General features: G+C 36.2%; 1 protein-coding gene across 5 annotated transcripts in view; it reads right to left on the bottom strand.

Moving 5' to 3' along the window:
* GABRB3 (gamma-aminobutyric acid type A receptor subunit beta3) overlaps positions 1 to 20,616 on the bottom strand; it is a 225,300-nt gene that overhangs the window by 20,411 nt on the left and 184,273 nt on the right. For all 5 annotated transcript variants that reach the window (XM_077868403.1, XM_077868421.1, XM_077868399.1 and 2 more), the window contains one exon: positions 17,807 to 17,944. In XM_077868403.1, coding sequence (XP_077724529.1) covers positions 17,807 to 17,944 — 138 coding nt within the window. The remainder of the gene's footprint in view (positions 1 to 17,806; positions 17,945 to 20,616) is intronic.

The raw sequence follows: 20,616 nt of genomic DNA, 5'->3' as shown, positions 1-20,616 counted from the left end.
ATTTGAAAAGCCCATGACTGAGGGGTGGCCCATGCAATATGCTTCTGTCTGCCTAATGGCATTTATAGAAGAACTGGGCGAGGAGTCCATTTCAGTCTATAAGAAAACAATGAGGGTACTCTTCTAAAGCCAAGTGCTCACCTGAGAACTATCTCTGGGAAAATACTGAGAAAATTTTTGGCTTAGAATACAGAACCATGCCAAGTGTCTTGTTTATTGTTTAATTAATGACTGTTTTCTTCTCCTTTGTAAATAGGGGAGATTTGGCTCAAGGTCTTACTGGGCAAAATGGCTTTTAGTCCCTTCAGCCCATCTGGAGCAACACTGTACACAGATATTTGAATTACTGATCCTCTTCTAAGGACATCTCAGAGGTACTCTGGAGAGGCACAGAAGCCAGTCCAATCTTACAGAAGGTGGCAGTGTACACTGTGATACTCTACTCTGACTACAAAAAAGACATTAAGGAGAGCCTCAGAAAGCACCTTGTCCACTTTCTTGTGAGTCCCAGTGCTAATGTGATGTGTGCAGCCCACTTAGTACACTTTTGGAACCCCACCATCACAGATATAAGAAAACAGCCCACTCATTAATCATGCCACATTTAGTTTTGTATTTGACTTCTCTGTTTGCTTTTGCTTTTCTTAGAGCAAAGCAAGGGTAGGCTACATTTTCTCCTACCCACTTCAACTGTCCACATTATCAGTCCCTGATAATTATCCACATTATCAGTTCCAAACCTCCCAGCTCCCGATCTATATTCTAATGAAGCTGCTGGAAGGTCAAATAGTGAAAACTCAATGATTTTCTCTAATCACCAACTTCCTTGCCTCTTTCCCTCTCACTGTCACTGATGGATGATGCTCCCTTCCTGAGATTGTTGTACCTTGCTTCTCTTGACCGTTTTCTATTCCAAGACTGAGAAGCTCCTATTCTCCCCCTGCACCCATATATATGCATTCTCCAGACTTTATTCCATGTCCTCTTTGATTTTATCCCTATATACTTTTCTTTAGCAATCTGATTCACTCATATGACTACTCTATGTTAAAGATGAAAGACTTTTATCTCCAAGCTTCTACTTTGGCATCAACCATTTTCAGCCAGAATTATATAAGGGAGAAAATAAGTTACCTAAGAGGCCTAAGCACCTAAAGGCTGACAATCTGTGAAATTTCCTCCAGTTGTCTGTGTGTGTGTGTATAATTTTTTTTTATGTAGCTCCGATAAAATGTATACAGCATACTCTCATGAGAGCATAAATATTTTCATACTTATTTCAAATTATTTGTAAACACAATTTAAAATTCTTCCAAATTTTCCTTCAAATATACACATATGTACTCAAGTTTATAAATACATTTTCCTGAATGCTACAAATTTAGGTTATTTCCATTTTTATAAAACTGTAAATAATATTCTTAGGAATATCTTTGACTAGTCCTTTTGCTGTATTTGGACTTATTTCCATAGGATGAATATGCCAAGAGAGGAATTGCTGGGCCAATGTTTAGGCTTCTGATATTTAATGCTAAATTGCATTGCCAAAGAATCATAAGAGTGTACACACTACTATAAGTACTTTATAGAACTATCTCACCCTGTAAACATGACAATGTTCCATAATATTTCTTAAAAATAACTTTCTCTAATTTTTTTGGGAAAAATTTGTCCTTTTCAATCACTATCTTTAATTTTATACTTCCTAAATGTTTGTTTTTCCTCTGTATGTAATCTTATAATGATTTGATTCATTCTTCTCATTTTTTATTCCACTTATTGTTTTTACTTATTCAAGTTCTTTTGATACTATTCCTTGTTTGTATTGTCTTCAAGCATTTTCTCAGTTGTTTTTTTTTTTTAATTTTTATTTATTTATGATAGTCACACAGAGAGAGAGAGAGGCAAAGACGTAGGCAGAGGGAGAAGCAGGCTCCATGCACCGGGAGCCCGATGTGGGATTAGATCCCGGGTCTCCAGGATCGCGCCCTGGGCCAAAGGCAGGCGCTAAACCGCTGCGCCACCCGGGGATCCCCTCAGTTGTTTGTTTTAAAGCCTGTAATGGATTTGAGTGGGGGACATATAATACGTAATTTTTTTTGTATATAGAATTTATTCATTCCATTTTTTCCTTGTTATTTTAATATTTAATTTTTTTAATTTTTATTTTTTAATTCAAGTTAAGTTTGCCAACATATAACACCCAGTGCCAGTCCATCAAACGCCCTCCTTAATGCCCATCACCCAGTCATCCCATGCCCCCCACTCTCCTCCCCTTCTGCAACCCTTTGTTTGTTTCCCAGAGTTAGAAGTCTCTCATGGTTTGTCTTCCACTCTAATTTTTCCCCACTCAGTTTCCTTCCTTTCCCTTATAGTCCTTGTTATTTTTAAGACTTGTTTTTTAGGCTTACATAAGTTCACAATAGAAGTTTAACCACAAGCCTACTTTTAGGTTGATAATTATTTCAGTGCTTAATATGAAGTGTGCATGTACACTGATTTTTACTCTGCAAACAGCTAACCAATCATCCCAACATCATCAATGGAATAAAGCTTCCCTTGACATAGGTTTGAAAGATTCTATTATTGTTTTATACTACATTTTATGTATATGTGGATCATTAGCATGATGTGCCATTGAGCCGGGTTAGAGCCTCATTGTAGGCCTTCCCATCTCCAGATCCCTGGCCCTGTATTCCATCCACAGATTCCTGAGGCACAGCATGGACACTCTCTGTCAACCCATACTCAATATTTTCTATGGCTCACTGTTTCCTATAAAGGTCCAAATATGCATCTGGGAATTTTAGTTTCTCCAAAATATTTTCTCAAATTAACTTCAGTTTTATTTTCCACTATATTTCTTCATTAAGCAGATCATTTTGTAGCACAAAGAGTGTCCTCACTGCCTCAAAATAATTGTCCATATTTCCTGTCTCTTCAGGACATTCACTCTTCCATCATTATTAAAGGTCTTTCCTTATCCATACTCCAAAGCCTTGGTCAAATGCTACCTTTTCCATGAATTCTTTCTTCTTTCCTCCAAATGGAAGTGATTAATTACCTTCTTGAGTCATTTTTTTTTATTAAAAGTATACTATTTAGTAAGACAAGATCTTCCTTGGTAAGTTGGACAGTGCTGAAGGCAGAGTTTGCAAAGTGATGTATTTTTCATATACTGTGATGCCTATGTAAATATTTAAACTATCACAGGTTATTAACAAATACATCTGTCTGCATGAAAATAGGAGTATTTGGTTTATATGACTCTCTAGCAAGTTAAATACTCAAAACATTCAATACCTTTACTGAATCTTAGATATCATATCCTTTAGCAAGCTCAATATCTTGATTGAAGTAACTTTAATGTTGGATCTTACTTTGCAATTTCATGGCAATCTCATACTTTATATGTCACTTATAATTTGCTACTCTTATTTCAGATATGTCTCCCTATATCCACTATACTTGGAATAAGTTTTGTATTCAACAGGATAGGTTGGCTTATGTTGCAGTAACAAAAGGTCCCCCAGATATCAGTAGCATAAAACAAAGATTTTATTTTTCCTTATGCTACATATCCACTTAGTATCTGGAACACTGCTTGATATTGTAGTAGACGTGCCACACTACTTCCCCTCCCATTTTCTTGTCTAGAGCAAGTCTTTTTGTCAATCTTTATGTCACAAGAGAACAGTTTAGTTCACTCCTACAAGAGAGCAGCAAATATTTTTTGATTAATAATGTAATCTGTCATATTCCCCAACTTTCCATTTTCCAAGTCAACTTTTTAACCTTTTCCAAAATGTAACATCTTCAGGGAAATTATTTCCAACAGAGGCAAATATTGATATCTATGCAGTAAAGTGCAACTGACACTGTTGGGAATTTTCCCTAATTCCATGGAGGCCAATGACATGAATGCATAGTCAAACATTTAGAAGATCACCATAGACCTTGAGGAAGGGAATACTAATCTGATTTCAGAAAGACCTTAATCTCTGAAAATTTTCCAATATATACCACAAAATTTAGAATAACAGAGTTTATAACACAGAATTTAGAATTAAGAAACATATCATTTTCTTATGTGTATGTATATTATGCAATATATTCTACTTGTTGAAATTGAAGTGCCACTTCAAATCAAAAAAAGTTTTAGGTTTTCATCATATGCCCCATCCATTCCAGTCTCATAATTCCAGAGGTGGGAATGAAAATTGGAGCAGACAACAAAGATTAAAAAGAAAACAGTCTATGTTCTCAATTAGTTCCAATTAATCCTTGTCGAGAGAGACTCATACACACTAACCTTGGTAAAACAGAGGTAAGAGTCACACTGGAGATACAAAAATATTTTAGAGCATGAGATTTGGTGATGCAAGAGAAGTTTCATGGTATTTGAACTGAGATACTACTATTCTTTGTTTAAATAAAATTTTTTTGATGTAAGGATATAGGAGCACCTTCAAAGTAAAAGATCCAGCTGGGCCAAATGAAGAAAATACTTTCAATCTGACATGAGAAAAAGACCTCAGAATGTTAATAAACACAAGAATTCTCAGAGATGTTGAGACGTGTTCTAGGCCAAGCCTTTGCCGTTTGATATGCATCTTAAAGAGGACATAAAACTCTTTTTTTGTAGCTCTGTTATACAAAGTCATTACACTGCAGGGAAAACGCCATGATGTATGCTGTATCTGTGGAAAAACTCTCCACGTGATCATAGCTAGTGGTTAATAAAGTTGAGAGGTAGTGAGTCAGCTACATCAAGACATACCCTTCAAAACAGCAATAGAAGCTGAAAAATTACAGTAGAAAGATGCAAACGCCCTAAAGCCTGTGTGCCAGTGCAGATGTGGTCAGGTTCCCAAGTAGATGCTGAGCCAACAGACAGAGGAACAGTCCCTGAACACAAATGCATTGTTCCATTCAGGGCTTCCTTGGCAAAACTACCTATTGAAGATGCTGATCTCAACCATTTCTCCCTAGATGCATTAAAAATTACGCCAAAACAAGGCTCTGGATATTTAATTTGGCTTAAATTAGTATTGCTCTCTAAAGCATTAATATTGTTGAAGAACTCACAAAAAATGTTGACGTACAGTATTTTGTCACCTTTGTGGAGGGAGAGAGTCACTTAAATGTGTCCATAAAGTAATAAGCTATTATAGCAACTGCAACAAAGCTGACCTATACACATCTCTCTTTCTTTTTAAGGTGGCCACAGTGAGGGACTCTCGCACCATTGCCTAAGAAGCTTCGTGAGCTTTCAGTGATGCTCTTGGGTTTTGTTTTTTTTTTAAAGATTTTATTTATTTATTCATGAAAGACACACACACACAGAGGCAGAGACACAGGCAGAGGGAGAAGCAGGCTCCTCGCAGGTAGCTTGATGCGATACTTGATCCTAGGACTCCAGGATCACAGCCTGGGCGGAAGGCAGGCACTCAACCACTGAGCCACCCAGGCTTCCCTGCTCTTGAGTTTTTATCATGCTATCTCATTCATTTATAATCTACTTTTTCACATCATAATATAACCTAAAATTCAAAGTAGTGTTAGGAATTTTCTTGCTCTCATTACAAGTGCTCTTAATTATTTTATGTTCAAAAAAAATCCATGAAGGGAAGGATATATATGAAGAAAGAGAAAGAGAGAAAGAGAGAAACAGGACTGGAGCTCAAAAAATTGTTTTCAGATTGTTTCAATAGGCATTGATTCTCCTTCTGATTCTCCACAGTAAAATCAGAATGTCATACCACATGACTTTGAAGCAAAGAGTGGAAGTGTCTAAAGAATCTAGTTTCAGCCTCATGGTTTATTGGGAATATTGCTTTGGGAAGTTGATTACCCTATCAGGCCCTCGGTTTCCTTGTGTTTAACCTGAGCAAGAATATCACAAGGTTAAAGAAAAAAAAGATGTTACACTTCATAAAAATTACAGACTATTAACCTGTAAAGAAAATCATCAAGAAAATAAAAAGACAAACTGAAGAAAGGGAGAAAATAGTTACAAATCATACATCTGATATGGAATTTGTACCTAGAATATATAAAGAATGTTTATAAAAAAGACAATCCAATTTAAAAATGGACAAAGGACTTGAATAGACATATCTCCAAAGAAGAAAGTGTCTAATATCACATAAAAAGATGCTTGACATTATTACTTATTAGAGGAAATGCAAACAAAACCACAAAGAGATACCATTTCACATTCACTAGGATGACTACAATCAAAAAGACAGAATACACTATTTGGTAATTCCACTACTGGGTACTTATTCAAAGAATACAAAAATACTAATTCAAAATGATAGATAAACCTCCATGTGCAACATTATTTATAATAACCAAGATATGAAAGTAACCTAAGTGCCCATCAATATATAAATAAAGAAGGTATATATTTGGTATATACCATACCATACATATTTCATACACATACAATGTATATATATGTATATAAGATGTATAATATATTTATATAATGGAATTTTACTCCGCCATAAAAAAGAATAGATCTTGTCATTTGCAACATGTGTGGGCTTAGAAGATATTATGCTAAGTAAAATAAGTCAGACAGAGAAAAACAAATACTGTAAGATTTCACTTATATATGGTATCTAAAAAAAACCCCTCTAAATAAATAAGTAAACAAATAAACAAACATTGCAGAAACAGACCCATAAATAAAGAGACTAAGCTGGTGGTTGTCAGAGGGGAGAAGTGTGGTGGATGGGCAAAATGGGTGAAGGGCAGTGGGGGATACAGGTTCCCAGTTATGGAATAAATAAATAACAGGGATGAAAACACAGGGGATATAGTTAACAGCTGACAGATGGTAGTTACATATGCGGTGACCATAGTATAATGTATAATGTATGGAACTGTGAAATCACGAGGTTGTACACCTGAAACTAATGCAACTTTGTGTGTCAACTATTTTCAATTTTAAAAGAGACAATAACAAGCGTCGATGAGGGTATAAAGAAATCAGAACCTTTGTGTACTTCTTGTGGGAATGTTGCATGGTGCCATCACTTTGGAAAACAGTATGGCAGTTCTTCAAAACGGTTAAAAATAGTTACCATATTACCGAAGCCCCCTAAGTATATGCTTATGAGAAATGAAAACATATCTGTAGAAAAACTTGTACTTGAATGTTTAGAGTAACCTTATTCTTAATATCAAAAGGTGGAAAGAGCTCAATCAATGTTCATCAACTGATGAATGGTTACACAAAATGTGTTATATTCATACAATAGAATTTGTTATTCATCAATAAAAAGAAATGAACTATTTATATATGTCACAACATGGATGAACCTTGAAAACATCATGCTAAGTGAAAGAAGCCAGTCACAAAACGACCATATACTGTATGATTCTCTTTATATAAAATACACAGAACAGGCAAATCCACAGAAGCATAAATTGGATTAGTGATTGCCCAGATTCAGGGGAAGTGGATTGGGAGAAATGAGGAGTGCCTGCTAATGGGTATGGAGTTTCTTTCTGAGTTGATGAAACTATGCTGAAAGTGAGTACAGTCATGATTATACAACTTTGTAAACACACTAAAACCACTGAACTGTATCATTTAAATGCGTGAACTACATGGTATATAAATAGTATTTTAGATAAATCTATTACAAAGAACAAAGAATACCTACTACATATATTTTAATGGAAATTAAATGGCTTAATTTATATCAAGTAACAAGCATACTATGTGGCTCCAATACACATTTGATAAATACAAGTTGCTTTTTCCTTTCTGTTGCTTCCTCTATGGTGCCTTCTGTGCTCAGGATTCTATAATCTAAAAATTTTTTTTTACCACTGAACATTTAAAAAAAATTGTGCTGGAGGTTCTAAAAGTAATTCCAAAAGATAAAGGTAGCCAAGAATTATTTTTGCAAAGGAGGTGTGGGGCAATCAATTTCTGAAGAAATCTGGCTTACGTCATGAGAAATGTTTCACAGGTCAGGAGCCAGTAAAGGAAAATGATTTCATAGCAGTGCTAAGGTTTCATTTAGCATTGAGAGTAAGCTTGCTCTGGTCCCACCATTTTGGACTAAAGGATTAGCATTGGCTAGGAAGCACAAGTGAATTGTCTCTTAGAACCCTTCTAACAATAGTCAATGGGGGAAAAAGAGAATGGGAATTTGTCTCTAGAATCTAAGGTTAAATCACATTATAAATAGGATTGAGATGATAATTCCTTCTTTTAATGTTTTACATAATACTTTCTCTAGACCTATAGTAGATATTATTTACCAACCCAATGGAAACTATTTGATCACAGACAGGGCTTTAGTTTACTGAAGCATGGAATTAACAGTGGACTTTAGAAAAAATTAAGTGGATCTATTAACAGTGTGACATACACACTTTAAAAATACTTGTAATTTGCCATAACCATTAATGAAAAGCAAAATAGTATTGTGAAAATTGATTTTTGAAAAATAGAAAATTCACATATCTTAAGAGAAATGTTTCACTATCATTCATTTTGGGATCCTTCTCTTTTTCTTTGTCTTAATCTTGGCAGAAGTATTTTGGAATGAAGCCAGAAGATATCAGTCCAAATGTACCCCAGAAAAAAAGGGAAGAAAAATAAAAATGCCACATAACTAAAGAAGCATATTAAATAATCTGTTTTTCATGTATCTAGCAAAAATTTCAGTCTCATTTAGCTCACACAAAACTAAAAAGTTAGAAGCAAATTTCAAGTTTGGTAAAACATATCCCAAATTTTGCTGGTCAGTAAAATATACCTTTAAGACCAAAACAAAGGAAAAAAAAGACCAATACAAAGGATGAAGTCTCAACCTGATTTCCAGAGTGATATTTAAGGAGCTCTTTGATTATTAGCTGGATATATTTATTTTGAAATAAATTTAATGTAATATTTCTTTGAACTTGATTCTCTTACCAACTGCTAATTCAAGTGCTTTGCTTTTTTCTCCCCATAGCTTTTTATTGTTACAACCAAGGACTCAGACCTCCTTTGAGCTTTAGAGCACCTCTTCAAGAGCACACTGTTTGGGCTAAGTGTTTCCTCTACATAATGTTATTGGAAAAATACAGAATTAGATTTTCCAAAATGTGATTGCAAAATGTATCCTAATTGTTTTCTTTTTTATTCTCATGTATTAATAGTCTGAACTAAGTAAGAATTAAATATCAAAACAAGTGTACTTCTTTCCTGAAAAAATAAAGAGGAGTAGAAAAAAAACCTCATGATATTTGAGTATTATGAAATATGTAACATTTCCACAGGAAACAACTAGAAGAAAACGGACAAAATTTAAATCCATCTCCCTAAAGACATTGGAGAAATAGCAAGCCAGTAATAATATGGGCCAGGGTCTAGGAGAAAAAAGAAACAGAAAAGTGAGCCACATTTCAGGTATGAAACATGTATTTTCTAGAAGAAAAAGATGAGAAGCTAAGTGAGACATTTGACAGATTCATGGACCAACAGCAGACACTAGGGACAGAGAACATCAAGTAGGGATTCCAGAGTTCTAACCAAGATGTAAACCAGAAGGATTAACACATACAAAAGGACTGAATCTAAACTCAGAATTACTGTCCTAGATTGCTAATGCCTCCAGCTGTCTCACAGAGGTAAGCATAGATCCTCTCTGAAGAAAGAAGACATCATCATAGACTTTGCATTTTATCCATAATTTCCCCATGGGGAATAATAACAGATTAAACACAAATGAAGAGAACACTTTTGGACTGAAAGATACATCAGAAGAAAATTTCGAGAGTGAAGCATGAAGAGAAAATAAAATAAAAATTTCAAAAGGGAGAATGAGATATACAGAAGATACAATGAGAAGATCCAATAATGGAATTGTAAAATTGGAATTAAAATTGGAATCCTAGATGAAAAATAGAGAAAGAGACTAGAGCAAAGACAATGATGTCTAAGAATGCTTCAAAAGTGCTAGAAGACTTGAAGCCAAAGATTCAGGAAGGTCTACAAATCCCAGTTAATCATAATTACCAATGAAATAAAACAAAGAGAAAAAAATTAAAAAAAATCCTAGAGGCGGAAGATAATCAGATTAATCTAAAAGCACCAATTAGACCAACAAAGATCTTCTCAATAGAAGGGTGGAAGCCAAAGACAAGGAAATAATATCTTAAAATGGAAAAAAAAAATCTGCCAACCTAAATTTCTAGAACCATCCTATAAGAAGATATGACCTAGGTCATAAACAGTTAAAAAAAAAAAAAAAAAACTAGAAGAAATTTGAGATCATGAGACTCAGACTAAAGAAAATATTTTAAAAATGTTTTTTAGGAAAAAAAGTTCTTTGGGCAGAAAGAAACATTTACAGATAGTTACTTGGGATAGAAGAAGAAGAATGAATAATAAAGAAAAGAGGACATTTATAATTATATCTAAGTGAATATTTAACAACAATAATAGTATCACACAGGGTTGTAAATATCTATGAAATTATAGACATAATGACAATAGCGTATGTAAGTTAGAATGAGGAAATAGTGAGTCAAAATGCACAAAAGTCTCTACGGCACAAAAGCCAAGTGAAAGAATGCTCCTAGTAGCATTAGTCTTAAGAGGTAAAAAGACCATTTTAGATAAAGTATCTCATTCATTTGGGGAATATAAAAAATAGTGAAAGGGAATAAAGGGGAAAGGAGAAAAAAGAGTGGGAAATATCAGAAAGGGAGACAGAACATGAGAGACTCCTAACTCTGGGAAACGAATAAGGGGTGGTAGAAAGGGAGGTGGGTGGGGGGTGGAGGTGACTGGGTGACGGGCACTGAGGGGGGCACTTGATGGGATGAGCACTGGGTGTTATGCTATATGTTGGTAAATTGAACTCCAATAATAAATAAATTTAAAAAAATAAATTATCATTAGTAACAAACACGTTAGCAAGGTTGTTCAATAAGAAATCTTTGTTTTCCTACACATTAGCAACAAACAAGAAACAATGTTAGAAATTTTTGCCATCTGTAATCACATTAGAAAACATCAAACATCTAGAGAAGTGAAACAAAAGGGTGCAAGATTTCTATACAGAAAACCCTAAAATGTTATTACTACAAATTAAAGAAGATCTAAATAAATGGAGATAAAATATATATACAGATTGGAAAAATTATAACCATGTGCCTTTTCACCAAATTCATTAATGCATTGCTAACAAAAAGCCAGACCATTTTCAAGGTGAAAATTAATGATCTGATGATAAAAGTTACAAGGAAATGTAAAGGGCGCAAAATAAGTCAATAGTAAATAAAGAGTAAATAGTAAAGTTGATAGTAAATAGTAAATAAAGTATCTGCTCTACTTAAATCTTCAGTAACTAACACTGAGATAAGGGGTACAGAGATGGATAAATAAACCCATGGTACAAAAGCAGATCTATGTACATACAAACAATTTATGACAAATATGTTGCTGAAAAGCAATGGTGGTATGGAAAATAATAAACCTGATCCATACTCCACATCACTCACAAAAATCAATTGCAGGTAGACTATAGGTCTCCATGTAAAAAAGTACATTTTTGCAACATACTGTAACCTATAACAAACTTGCATCTAAAATGTAAAAATAACTCAAATAAATTAATGAGAAATAATTCACAATAGAGACTTGTACAAGTGATTTACAAAAGAAGATCACCAAATAACCAATAAGGAAAGGTGCTCAATCTCACTATTACTCAGAAAAATGTAAGTTAAAACCACAAAATATCACCTAACACCCAGCAAGTGACTTCCATGTGAAATGCTAGCAAGGTTGTGGGGCAGAAGAAACACTAATGTCTTACTGGTATGAATGCAAATTGGTAAAACCAGTTTGGAAAACAGTATGGCATAATCATTAAGCTTGAACATTCACAATTACAGTTCCAAGTATACACTCAACATTTGTGTGTGCATATAATTTACAAAAAAGAAAAGAAAAGAAAAGAAAAGAAAAAGCCAAGTGAAAGAATGCTCCTTGTAGCATTAGTCTTAAATAATCACCTGCAGTAGAGTGGATAAACAAAATGTGGTATACTTGCACAGTAATATAACAACAAAAATAAATGAATACAGTGACATGGATGGATTTCATAAACACAATGTTCAGTTAAAGAAGACAGTCAAAAATTAATTCACTATTATGCCATTAAATAAGGTTCAAAAACACAATATTAACTATATTGTAACAAGACAGTGGTTTCCTTTGAGAAGGAGAAGGTGAAGCAATTAGAAGTCATAGTGAGGATTTTGGGGTTCTGATAACATTCTATTTTTTTAACTAATTGCAGTTATATGATTGTTCACTTTCTGATAATTCACTTACCTCTACGTTTATGCTTTTTTTAAAAAATATTTTATATATTTATTTACTCATGAGAGACACAGAATGAGAGAGAGAGAGGCAGAGATAGGCAGAGAGAGAAGCAGGCTCCACGCAGGGAGCCCAAAGCGGGACTCGATCCCGGGTCTCCAGGATCACGCCCTGGGCTGAAGGCAGGCGCTAAACCACTGAGGCACCCAGGGCCCCCCACGTTTATGCTTTTTAAAAAAGATTTTATTTTTCTGTGAGAGACAGAGAGAGAGGCAGAAACACAGGCAGAGAGAGAAGCAGGCTCCCTGTGGGGAGCTCGATGTGGTACTCTATCCTGGGATCCCAGGATCACACCCTGGGCCAAAGGCAGAGGCTCAACCGCTGAGTTACCCAGGCATCCCTACATTTATGTTTTAAGTGTTTATCTATGTGTGCTCATACAGAAAAGTTATAAAAGTTATCATTAAAGTAAAAAAGAAAAAATGATCTATATGCCTTTGTATAGAAAAAATAAAGCATGAGAAAAACTCTAACTTTTCCTAAGAATGTCTTGCGTAGTTGAAGTCTTTCAGAAGTCCTTAAAACTGGAGTTTGACAATTTACTTAAAATTCTCACATATTTTTTAATGAATTGGGATCTGTTTTCTTTAAAGACATTCAGCCATATATTTCTGGAAGATCCCAAATACTTCAGTAAACACATGTATATTTATTGTGTTTAAACAGAAATTGGATAAAAGAATGAAAATCTTTTCTTTATTGAAATTCCTGTTTGAATCACTGATTTAATTTCAGTAATTAGAATGTGATGATATAACATTTGCTTTGTTGAGTATTTTTGAGAGAATTTTTCAAACCCTAACTTTTAAATGTTAAGGATTATCAATTGAGAGCAGGCTTCAAAGTTAAGTTCAGTAAAAATTTCTTACATTACTCCTAAAGGCTTATGTGGAAGGCCAATATCTTTTCAGATTTCAATCAAAAGAATTTCAAAGACTAATCTAGTTTTGTACTTACTTTAAAAATACATTTTCAATATTTCCTGCAATTTTATCATAGATCCCTAATGGGTTCTTACAGAAGTAGATGACACATTAAATAGAAATACATTGACTATAGTAAATACATTTTTATTTTAATGGTTAAGACAGAAATAAAATGCCACGTCATCTCACATGTAGGTAACAAGCTGCAAGGAGGGTGAGGATCCCCCTTTGCATTGTTTCTTGTCCTTCTCTATCCTTTTTATTCCAGCTTCCTTTTTCTTAGAAAGCCTATTCATACATGTTTTCAGGTTTGGCATCATCCTATAGACTGCAGGTGCCAAAGAATAATTTGAGTACTCACTTTATAAACTCGATCAATAAAAAGTATGAGACCTTGCAATTTGTGACACTTTGGATGGACCTAAAGGTTATAATGCCAAGTGAAATAAGTCAAACGGAGAAAGACAAGTACCATATGATTCATGTATATGTAAAATCTAACAACAAAACAAATGTAAAAACAATGCAGAAACAGACACATATATACAGAGAACAAACTAATGGTTGCCAGAGGTCGAGGGTGTAGGGGATGCATAAAATAGCTGAAGGAGAGTAGGAGGTACAAACTTCCAGTTATAGAATGAATAAGTCACAGTGATGAAAGGTACAGCATCGGGAGTATAGTCAATGCTATTATAGTAGCGTTGTACTGTGACAGATGGTAGCTACACTTGTGGCAAGCATAGCATAATGTATAGAGAGCTGTCAAATCATTATGTTGTACATCTGAAACTAATGTAACAATGTGTGAATTATACTTTAATAAAAAATTTAAATATAATTCTGGATCAAGAAGGAATATTTGTCATAGATCCAGGACCTTCCAAGAAATCTTAGTAGATTGAAATAGTGAATGACATAATAATGAGCCTAATGAGAATAATTTATTTTCTTTTTCTCTTTGATTTTCAAGAAGAATCTATATTTGGGGTTTGGGCATTTTGTGAAAATCTTGAGCACCTGGTTATGAGTCAATAAATTAATTCAGAAGATCGTTATTGCATGCCTTACATATATGAAAATGAGGGTAATATTATTTGACAGAAATTAATAATGTTTGACAGCTGATAAAGGAATGGTACAGTCAATGTGTAATTCAAAGTTTTCCAAAGGAAAATGATAACTGATAGACCCTTTTAAGGAAAGCCAAGTGGACAGGTTTGAACGGTCCATTGAAAACATCCTGGATTTGGAGAGGAAAAATGGGAAGAAAATATGTCAAATGTGGGCTGTATCAGAAACAAAAGTCTTTGGGCATAATGCAGTAGTATATGCATGGAGGAGAGAGAAAGAGTTAGATATGACAACTATGATGACATCTTCGTGCTGGGGACATTGTGAGCTAAACTGAGGAGGACAGGTTGATGCTACATGTGTATTCAAGGTGAAGGAGCCTGAATCCTATGCTGCAGACAAAGGCCACATCAAAGTGACGGAATTGAGTAATGGTTTCATGAAAATGGTATTACTTATCTAGCAGCAAAGTGCAGGTGAACAGGAAGGCAGAGGCACATTTCCTGCCACCAAAGATTTCTGGGTGTTGAATGAAATGATTTTGGGGCCTTGGATTAGGAATTTGGAGGCTGCCTCCGATCCCAATATCAGTTTTTAAAAACCTGCATAAAACAGTGGTCATCAAGAACACATGGCCCATTAGCAGACATATTAAGGAGAGAGTGGCATAGACTCTAAAGACGGATACTGTGGACATTATTTGTCATTCCAGCTATGTACTCAACTCACCTGTTTTGTAAAACTCTTTATAATATGAATACATAAAAGTGTAGAAAATGATCATTTAAGATAAAGCATAAAAAGACTAGTTTTTAAAATCCTTGCCATCTTTACAGCCCCCAAATGGGCAGGATAAGGGCAAGGAGGATAAAGCACAAAATCTCACTTGCATGATACTGAGAATGAACATCTCCCGAAATCTTGCACTCTATCTGCCTTGCTTGCTTCCTGAGTCGAGGCTCGCCTCCACACTTTGTCCTGAAGACCTATGTGCCTGCCCCATGTTTACCTCCGGGCCAAAGTAGAGGTGGAGAGAATCACATTGAATCCTCATCACAGACTCTGTCTGCTCCAAATACACCTCCATGGCATTTGTTCTTATTTAACCCCCTTTTTTGAGAATTCTATCAGGCTACAGAATTCTTCAATCCAGTTGACTGATCAAAGTCTCATTAATTCAGAACACTTGTGGCAAGGGAAAGAAATCCGTGCCATATTTAATTTTAAAATAAATTTTAAACCACATGGCTTATGCCACTTTTTATGAATAGGCCAATTAGAATAATTATGAACTGTAAGTTCTTTTTTAAAAAGTTATTATTGAAGTACAGTTGACATACAATATAAACCTCTTTGAAGGTTTGAGAGGTTTGCAACTGCTATGGAATCCCTGGCTCATAGCTTGCAAATGCCAGAACTTAGTAAGTGCCAGGAAGAAGACATACTACACTCTGATGTGCTGATGGCTCTATGCATAGTTTAACTATTATTCCCCACATCTGTAGTATCTATTTTTCCAGATATGTGTGGGATATTTTCTACCATGTAAATACTTCAAAGAAAGGCAAAGACTGCACTTCGAAAAAAAAATTGTCCCTGACTGGTTTTGAGGTGGAGGATTCAGGAAGGCCATTCTAAGTGGTTGCATTTTCCCGTGGAAGAAATGCACCCTCCACACACACCTCATCCAGCTTTCTGATGAGGTTGCATAAAAATGCAATAAGAGATCCTCATGGCAGCACACTAATGGCCACAACAGTGATTTTTCAAGACCAAGGCAGACATGGGCATTTAATTCCATCAAAGGAATACTGCCCCTACACTCTGAACAGACCTTCTGCTCATACCACCTGGAGCATGCAAGTTTAAATCCCAGTTCTAGAAGAGGTAAATCATTTTATCTAATGCATTACATGGCAAATTTCTTGGTTGTAGAAAGCATTCCTTAATTGTAACCTCATATATTTGCTGGATTTTACTTCCCATCCAGGTGAGTACCTCTGGAGACTACAGGGATAGTTGTAGCACCTCTTGCAACAAAGAATAAAGTGGCACTGCATAAAAATGGCCTTGATTGATGTCTTAAATATTCAGACTTTTGTCTATACTTGGCATGTCCCTTTGGTTCTTAAAGGCTGGGGTGGAGAAGAGGGAAGCTGGCTCTTGACTCATTGTTCATTTACTCAGGGACAATTGCTGTATGCCTAGGTCATGTCAGGCATTATACAACATGGGGATAAAGCTAAACTGTGACTAGGGCAGGACCCTCTTAATGGAGATGTATCTTTGAGGAGAGAGGCACAGAGAGCTAGACGAAGGTAAGCGCAGCATATTCGGAATGCACCATAGCCACTTAACTGAGCCTGGGGAGGTAGTGTGCAGGTGTGCAGGACACCAGGGTCAAAAAGCCTTCCCAGAGGAAGTAGCATCTAGATTAAGCTAAGGAATGAGTTGGAGGTGACCAAGTGAAGGGGAAATAGGTGATTGTGGGTCACAGGCATTCTAGTCAGAGGCAACAGGAAGAGAGAGCAGGCCTTCCTTGGGCTTCATGAATGCTTCATAAGACTAAAGCTAACTGCCAACTACTTGTTATTGTTCAACCAATATTGATAGGAGAAAGCTGAGGTGGGAGGTTCCAGCTCTGCCTATATTTAGCATTTCAACTCTGAGTTTGTAGTCTTTATAATACTTTACAATTTACAAAGCACTTTTACTTATGATCTCAATTACAATATATGGCACTCAACAGGAATGCAAAGGTAACAAGAAAGCACTGCACAAATTAAAATACATATAGTTGCAATTTAATAAAACCTCAGCAAGGATAGACAGGAGAGCAGAACATACCTTCTCGTCTTTAGACAACTGAAACAAAGGTGACAATGAAACCTAGGCCAGGGCAACTTTAACCAGATAGTATCAGGAGATGATCATGTTTCAAGAGGCATCCCTAACTGAGGGTGGGCCAACTTCTTGGACCACCAGGGTAACTGCTACCCTAGAAGTGGGGAGAAAGTCTCTTATTTCTGGGAGGAGAACAACACCACTTCCTCAGATCTTCTTCCTTCCTCCCTACTTTCCTACCTTCCTGTTTACCTCCAAGGTCATCAATGGCCTCCAAACTGTCCAGAGATGAGACTGTCTAAACATGCATTGGTTAAATTTACCCTTAGTTTTTTAACTTCTCAATAATCAGCCCTTGAGTACATCTCCTTGTCAGGTGATCTTTCCTTCCCATCAAAGCTTATCAATCCCTTTAGATACAGAGAAAAGGAATACCTAACATGATCAATTATTGATGGTGGTATATCTTTGGTGACCCAATGCTATAAGTCAGTTTGACAGTTTCATTAGGAAACCATCACTGCCTACTCAGCCAGTGAGTGGACACAGGACTCACCTGTGGCAAAGACGACATTCCTTGAGACTAGACGATGCTCCACAATAGAGAACTGTGGGAGCTCAATCCTCTCCACTCCAGTGACAGCCTTATCGCCACCACGCCAGTAAAATTCAATGTCATCTGTAGTATAGCCATCTGCCAGGAGAGAAAGCAGGGACATGGCAGAAATAAAGAAATCATCATTTTATTTATGCAAGGCTAAAGAAACTATAACTAATAAAACTGTTAAGATGAAATAACAGCTTGCTCACATTTGAAGTTTAGATTTGTTACATGTGCTCACCTATGAGAAAAAAAGTCATCAAAGAACTAACTTCTGAATATTTTTGGTACCTGTTCTGAAAAGAACTTGGGAGGCTGAATGCTCTGACCAGAATTTTGTTTGCAAATCCTAATTGTAGAGTTGGACTGGGCATTGCATAGAAATAAATTTAAAATATATATATTAACTGAAGATGACAGTTCTAAGAAAAAAGTGAAAACTCAAGTATAAAGAATTCTGGAAAGGCAACTCCTCTGAAAAGCTATGGAAAAGTTAAAACACTGAGAGTGAATTTAACCAATCAATGTTTGATAATATCAGAAACTCTCAAGGAGGGACACCTGAGTGGCTCAGTGGTTGAGCATCTCCCTTTGGCTCAGGTCGTGATCCTGGGATCCTGGGATCAAGTCCCACATCGGGCCCCCTGCAAGGAGCCTGCTTCTCCCTCTGCCTGTGTCTCTGCCTCTCTGTCTCTGTCTCTCATCATTAAGTAAATAAAATCTTTAAAAAAAACTATGGGCAAAATAGTGTCCTCCTTGGCATTGTTGGATGGCTTCATCAGGTATTCCTGGCTATGAGGTTTGCCATCTATAGAAATGCCTTTTGTTGGGATACTCTTGGCCCTTAGAAAGAGGAGGGTTTATTTGCTGGATTATAGCTCCAAGTCCAGCTCTTAGCACGGTGTTCATATTCACTTGGTAATCAATCAATCAATGCTTCTTCAGAATGAAGAAACAGGACAATAAAGGTTGACATTTCTTGTAGCACCCAAGAGTCTTCTAAGGGATTCGATCAACTTTATCAGTAAGGTTGATTAAAACTCACACCTAGAGAAAAATACCCTATCAGTATAATGGACATTTTGATTTGAATGCACAATATAGCATAAGGCAGACACTCCATATTTGACAAATAGACCAAAGCTATGGGGATGATTGCTCTCTGTGGCAAATGTCATCTCCTTTGTTCCATCTGCTACACTCTCTCCCTGGATCATGGTGGTTAGTTTCTGTCTCCTACCTTCCCTCTGACTTCCTGACATTCCATTCTCATCTGGCAGCCATGGCAATTATTCTAAATGCATATATCTTATCAAGCCACTTATCTGCTTAAATCCCTCAAATGTTTCCAAACACATTAGTGAAACAAGTTCAAACTTCTGACTAGGATGCCAAGAATCTACAGGATTCTATGTACATCCACTCCCTCTCCCTTGCTCACCCAGCCCAGCACCACTGGTCTTCTGGCTGTGGCTCAAACCAGCATACTGTGCCGAGGGCTTGTGTGCCTCCCCCTTGTGTAGGGGCTCACACTTTCTCACATTTCCATCTTGACTTAAATAAAACCTTTTGCATATGTGTGTAGTCAGATCACCAGAAAACCCCTTCTTCCACTCAAATGCTTTAACTACAGATTCTCTGAAGACAAGTGGCCTCACACTTTCTGAGGAAATCTCTTTGATAATAGACCTTCTTCTTACCTATCATCCCCTTCAGTTCAAACATCACAGTAACAGAATCTGTACTCTCTGAGACTACTCAATATGTGTCCAGACATTTGGAGTAGAAGTTGCTTCCTTACTTAGGTCACAAATCTGCCTTCCTGAAACTTTCTATAACCTCACTGGTATTTGTACCTTCTGGCTACACAGACTCCACTTAATTTCTAAGACAGTGTTTCAACTATTAGGAAATCATCATCTTTCTTCTGAGCTTTCTATCCCATATGCTAAACCTCTACAGATGATTCCATTATGCATCACTTGACATGATCTCATGTCCCTTACTTTCTGAAAACACAGCTTTCAGAAAACTTAACAGTGATGTAGAGTGGAAGTAAGGGGGCACAGTAAGGCCAGCTCTATATGGGATGAAAACTCTGGCCTACACTGAGCACAGCTTCCCAGTATGTTTACAATTTATACTCACTTATCACCACAAATGCATCAAGTAACACTGTAGTCATTTACCATTCCCTTCAAAGAAATCCATATAAAATAGACAAGACTAAATCCAATTGAGACATTATAAACCAATCTATGAGAAACCAGGATAAGTGACAACAGCAACAGCAACAGCAACACCTGGATATGCCAGGAGATGTAGTTCAGGTAGCAGGCAGGACCCTGGTTTGTTAGATAATAAAGATGCAGCTCTTATCCCTAAGAAGTATGCAACACTGAATTATCAATAAAGCATCTGAATACTCTTCAAATTGAGAAAGTTGCCAAAATACAGGAATAGCCTGCTTGTAAAGCTGAGTTCCTGATGGGAAATGAGTTTTACTCCAGTTGCCCAGGTTCCCAGGAATACAGCCATTCATGTGTGATGAAGCCTATTGTGAGAAAATTGCATCCCAGTGTTTGTTCTCTTCTCACTGAATGGATCAAGATGAGGAGCGTTTGCTTTCTTATATTTCAGCACAGCAAGCAGACTCTCTTAATCAGATTAGAGTGGGGAACTGAGTCTCTCTCTGTCTCTGTCTCTCTCATGACAACATAATTTGCAAAGCAGAGGATTAAACCTCCCATCTTTAAGATAGTTAA

This window comes from Canis aureus, chromosome 2 (genome assembly GCF_053574225.1).
Source record: "Canis aureus isolate CA01 chromosome 2, VMU_Caureus_v.1.0, whole genome shotgun sequence".
NCBI classification, from domain to species: domain Eukaryota; kingdom Metazoa; phylum Chordata; class Mammalia; order Carnivora; family Canidae; genus Canis; species Canis aureus.
This window is presented reverse-complemented; position numbering and strand designations above follow the sequence as displayed.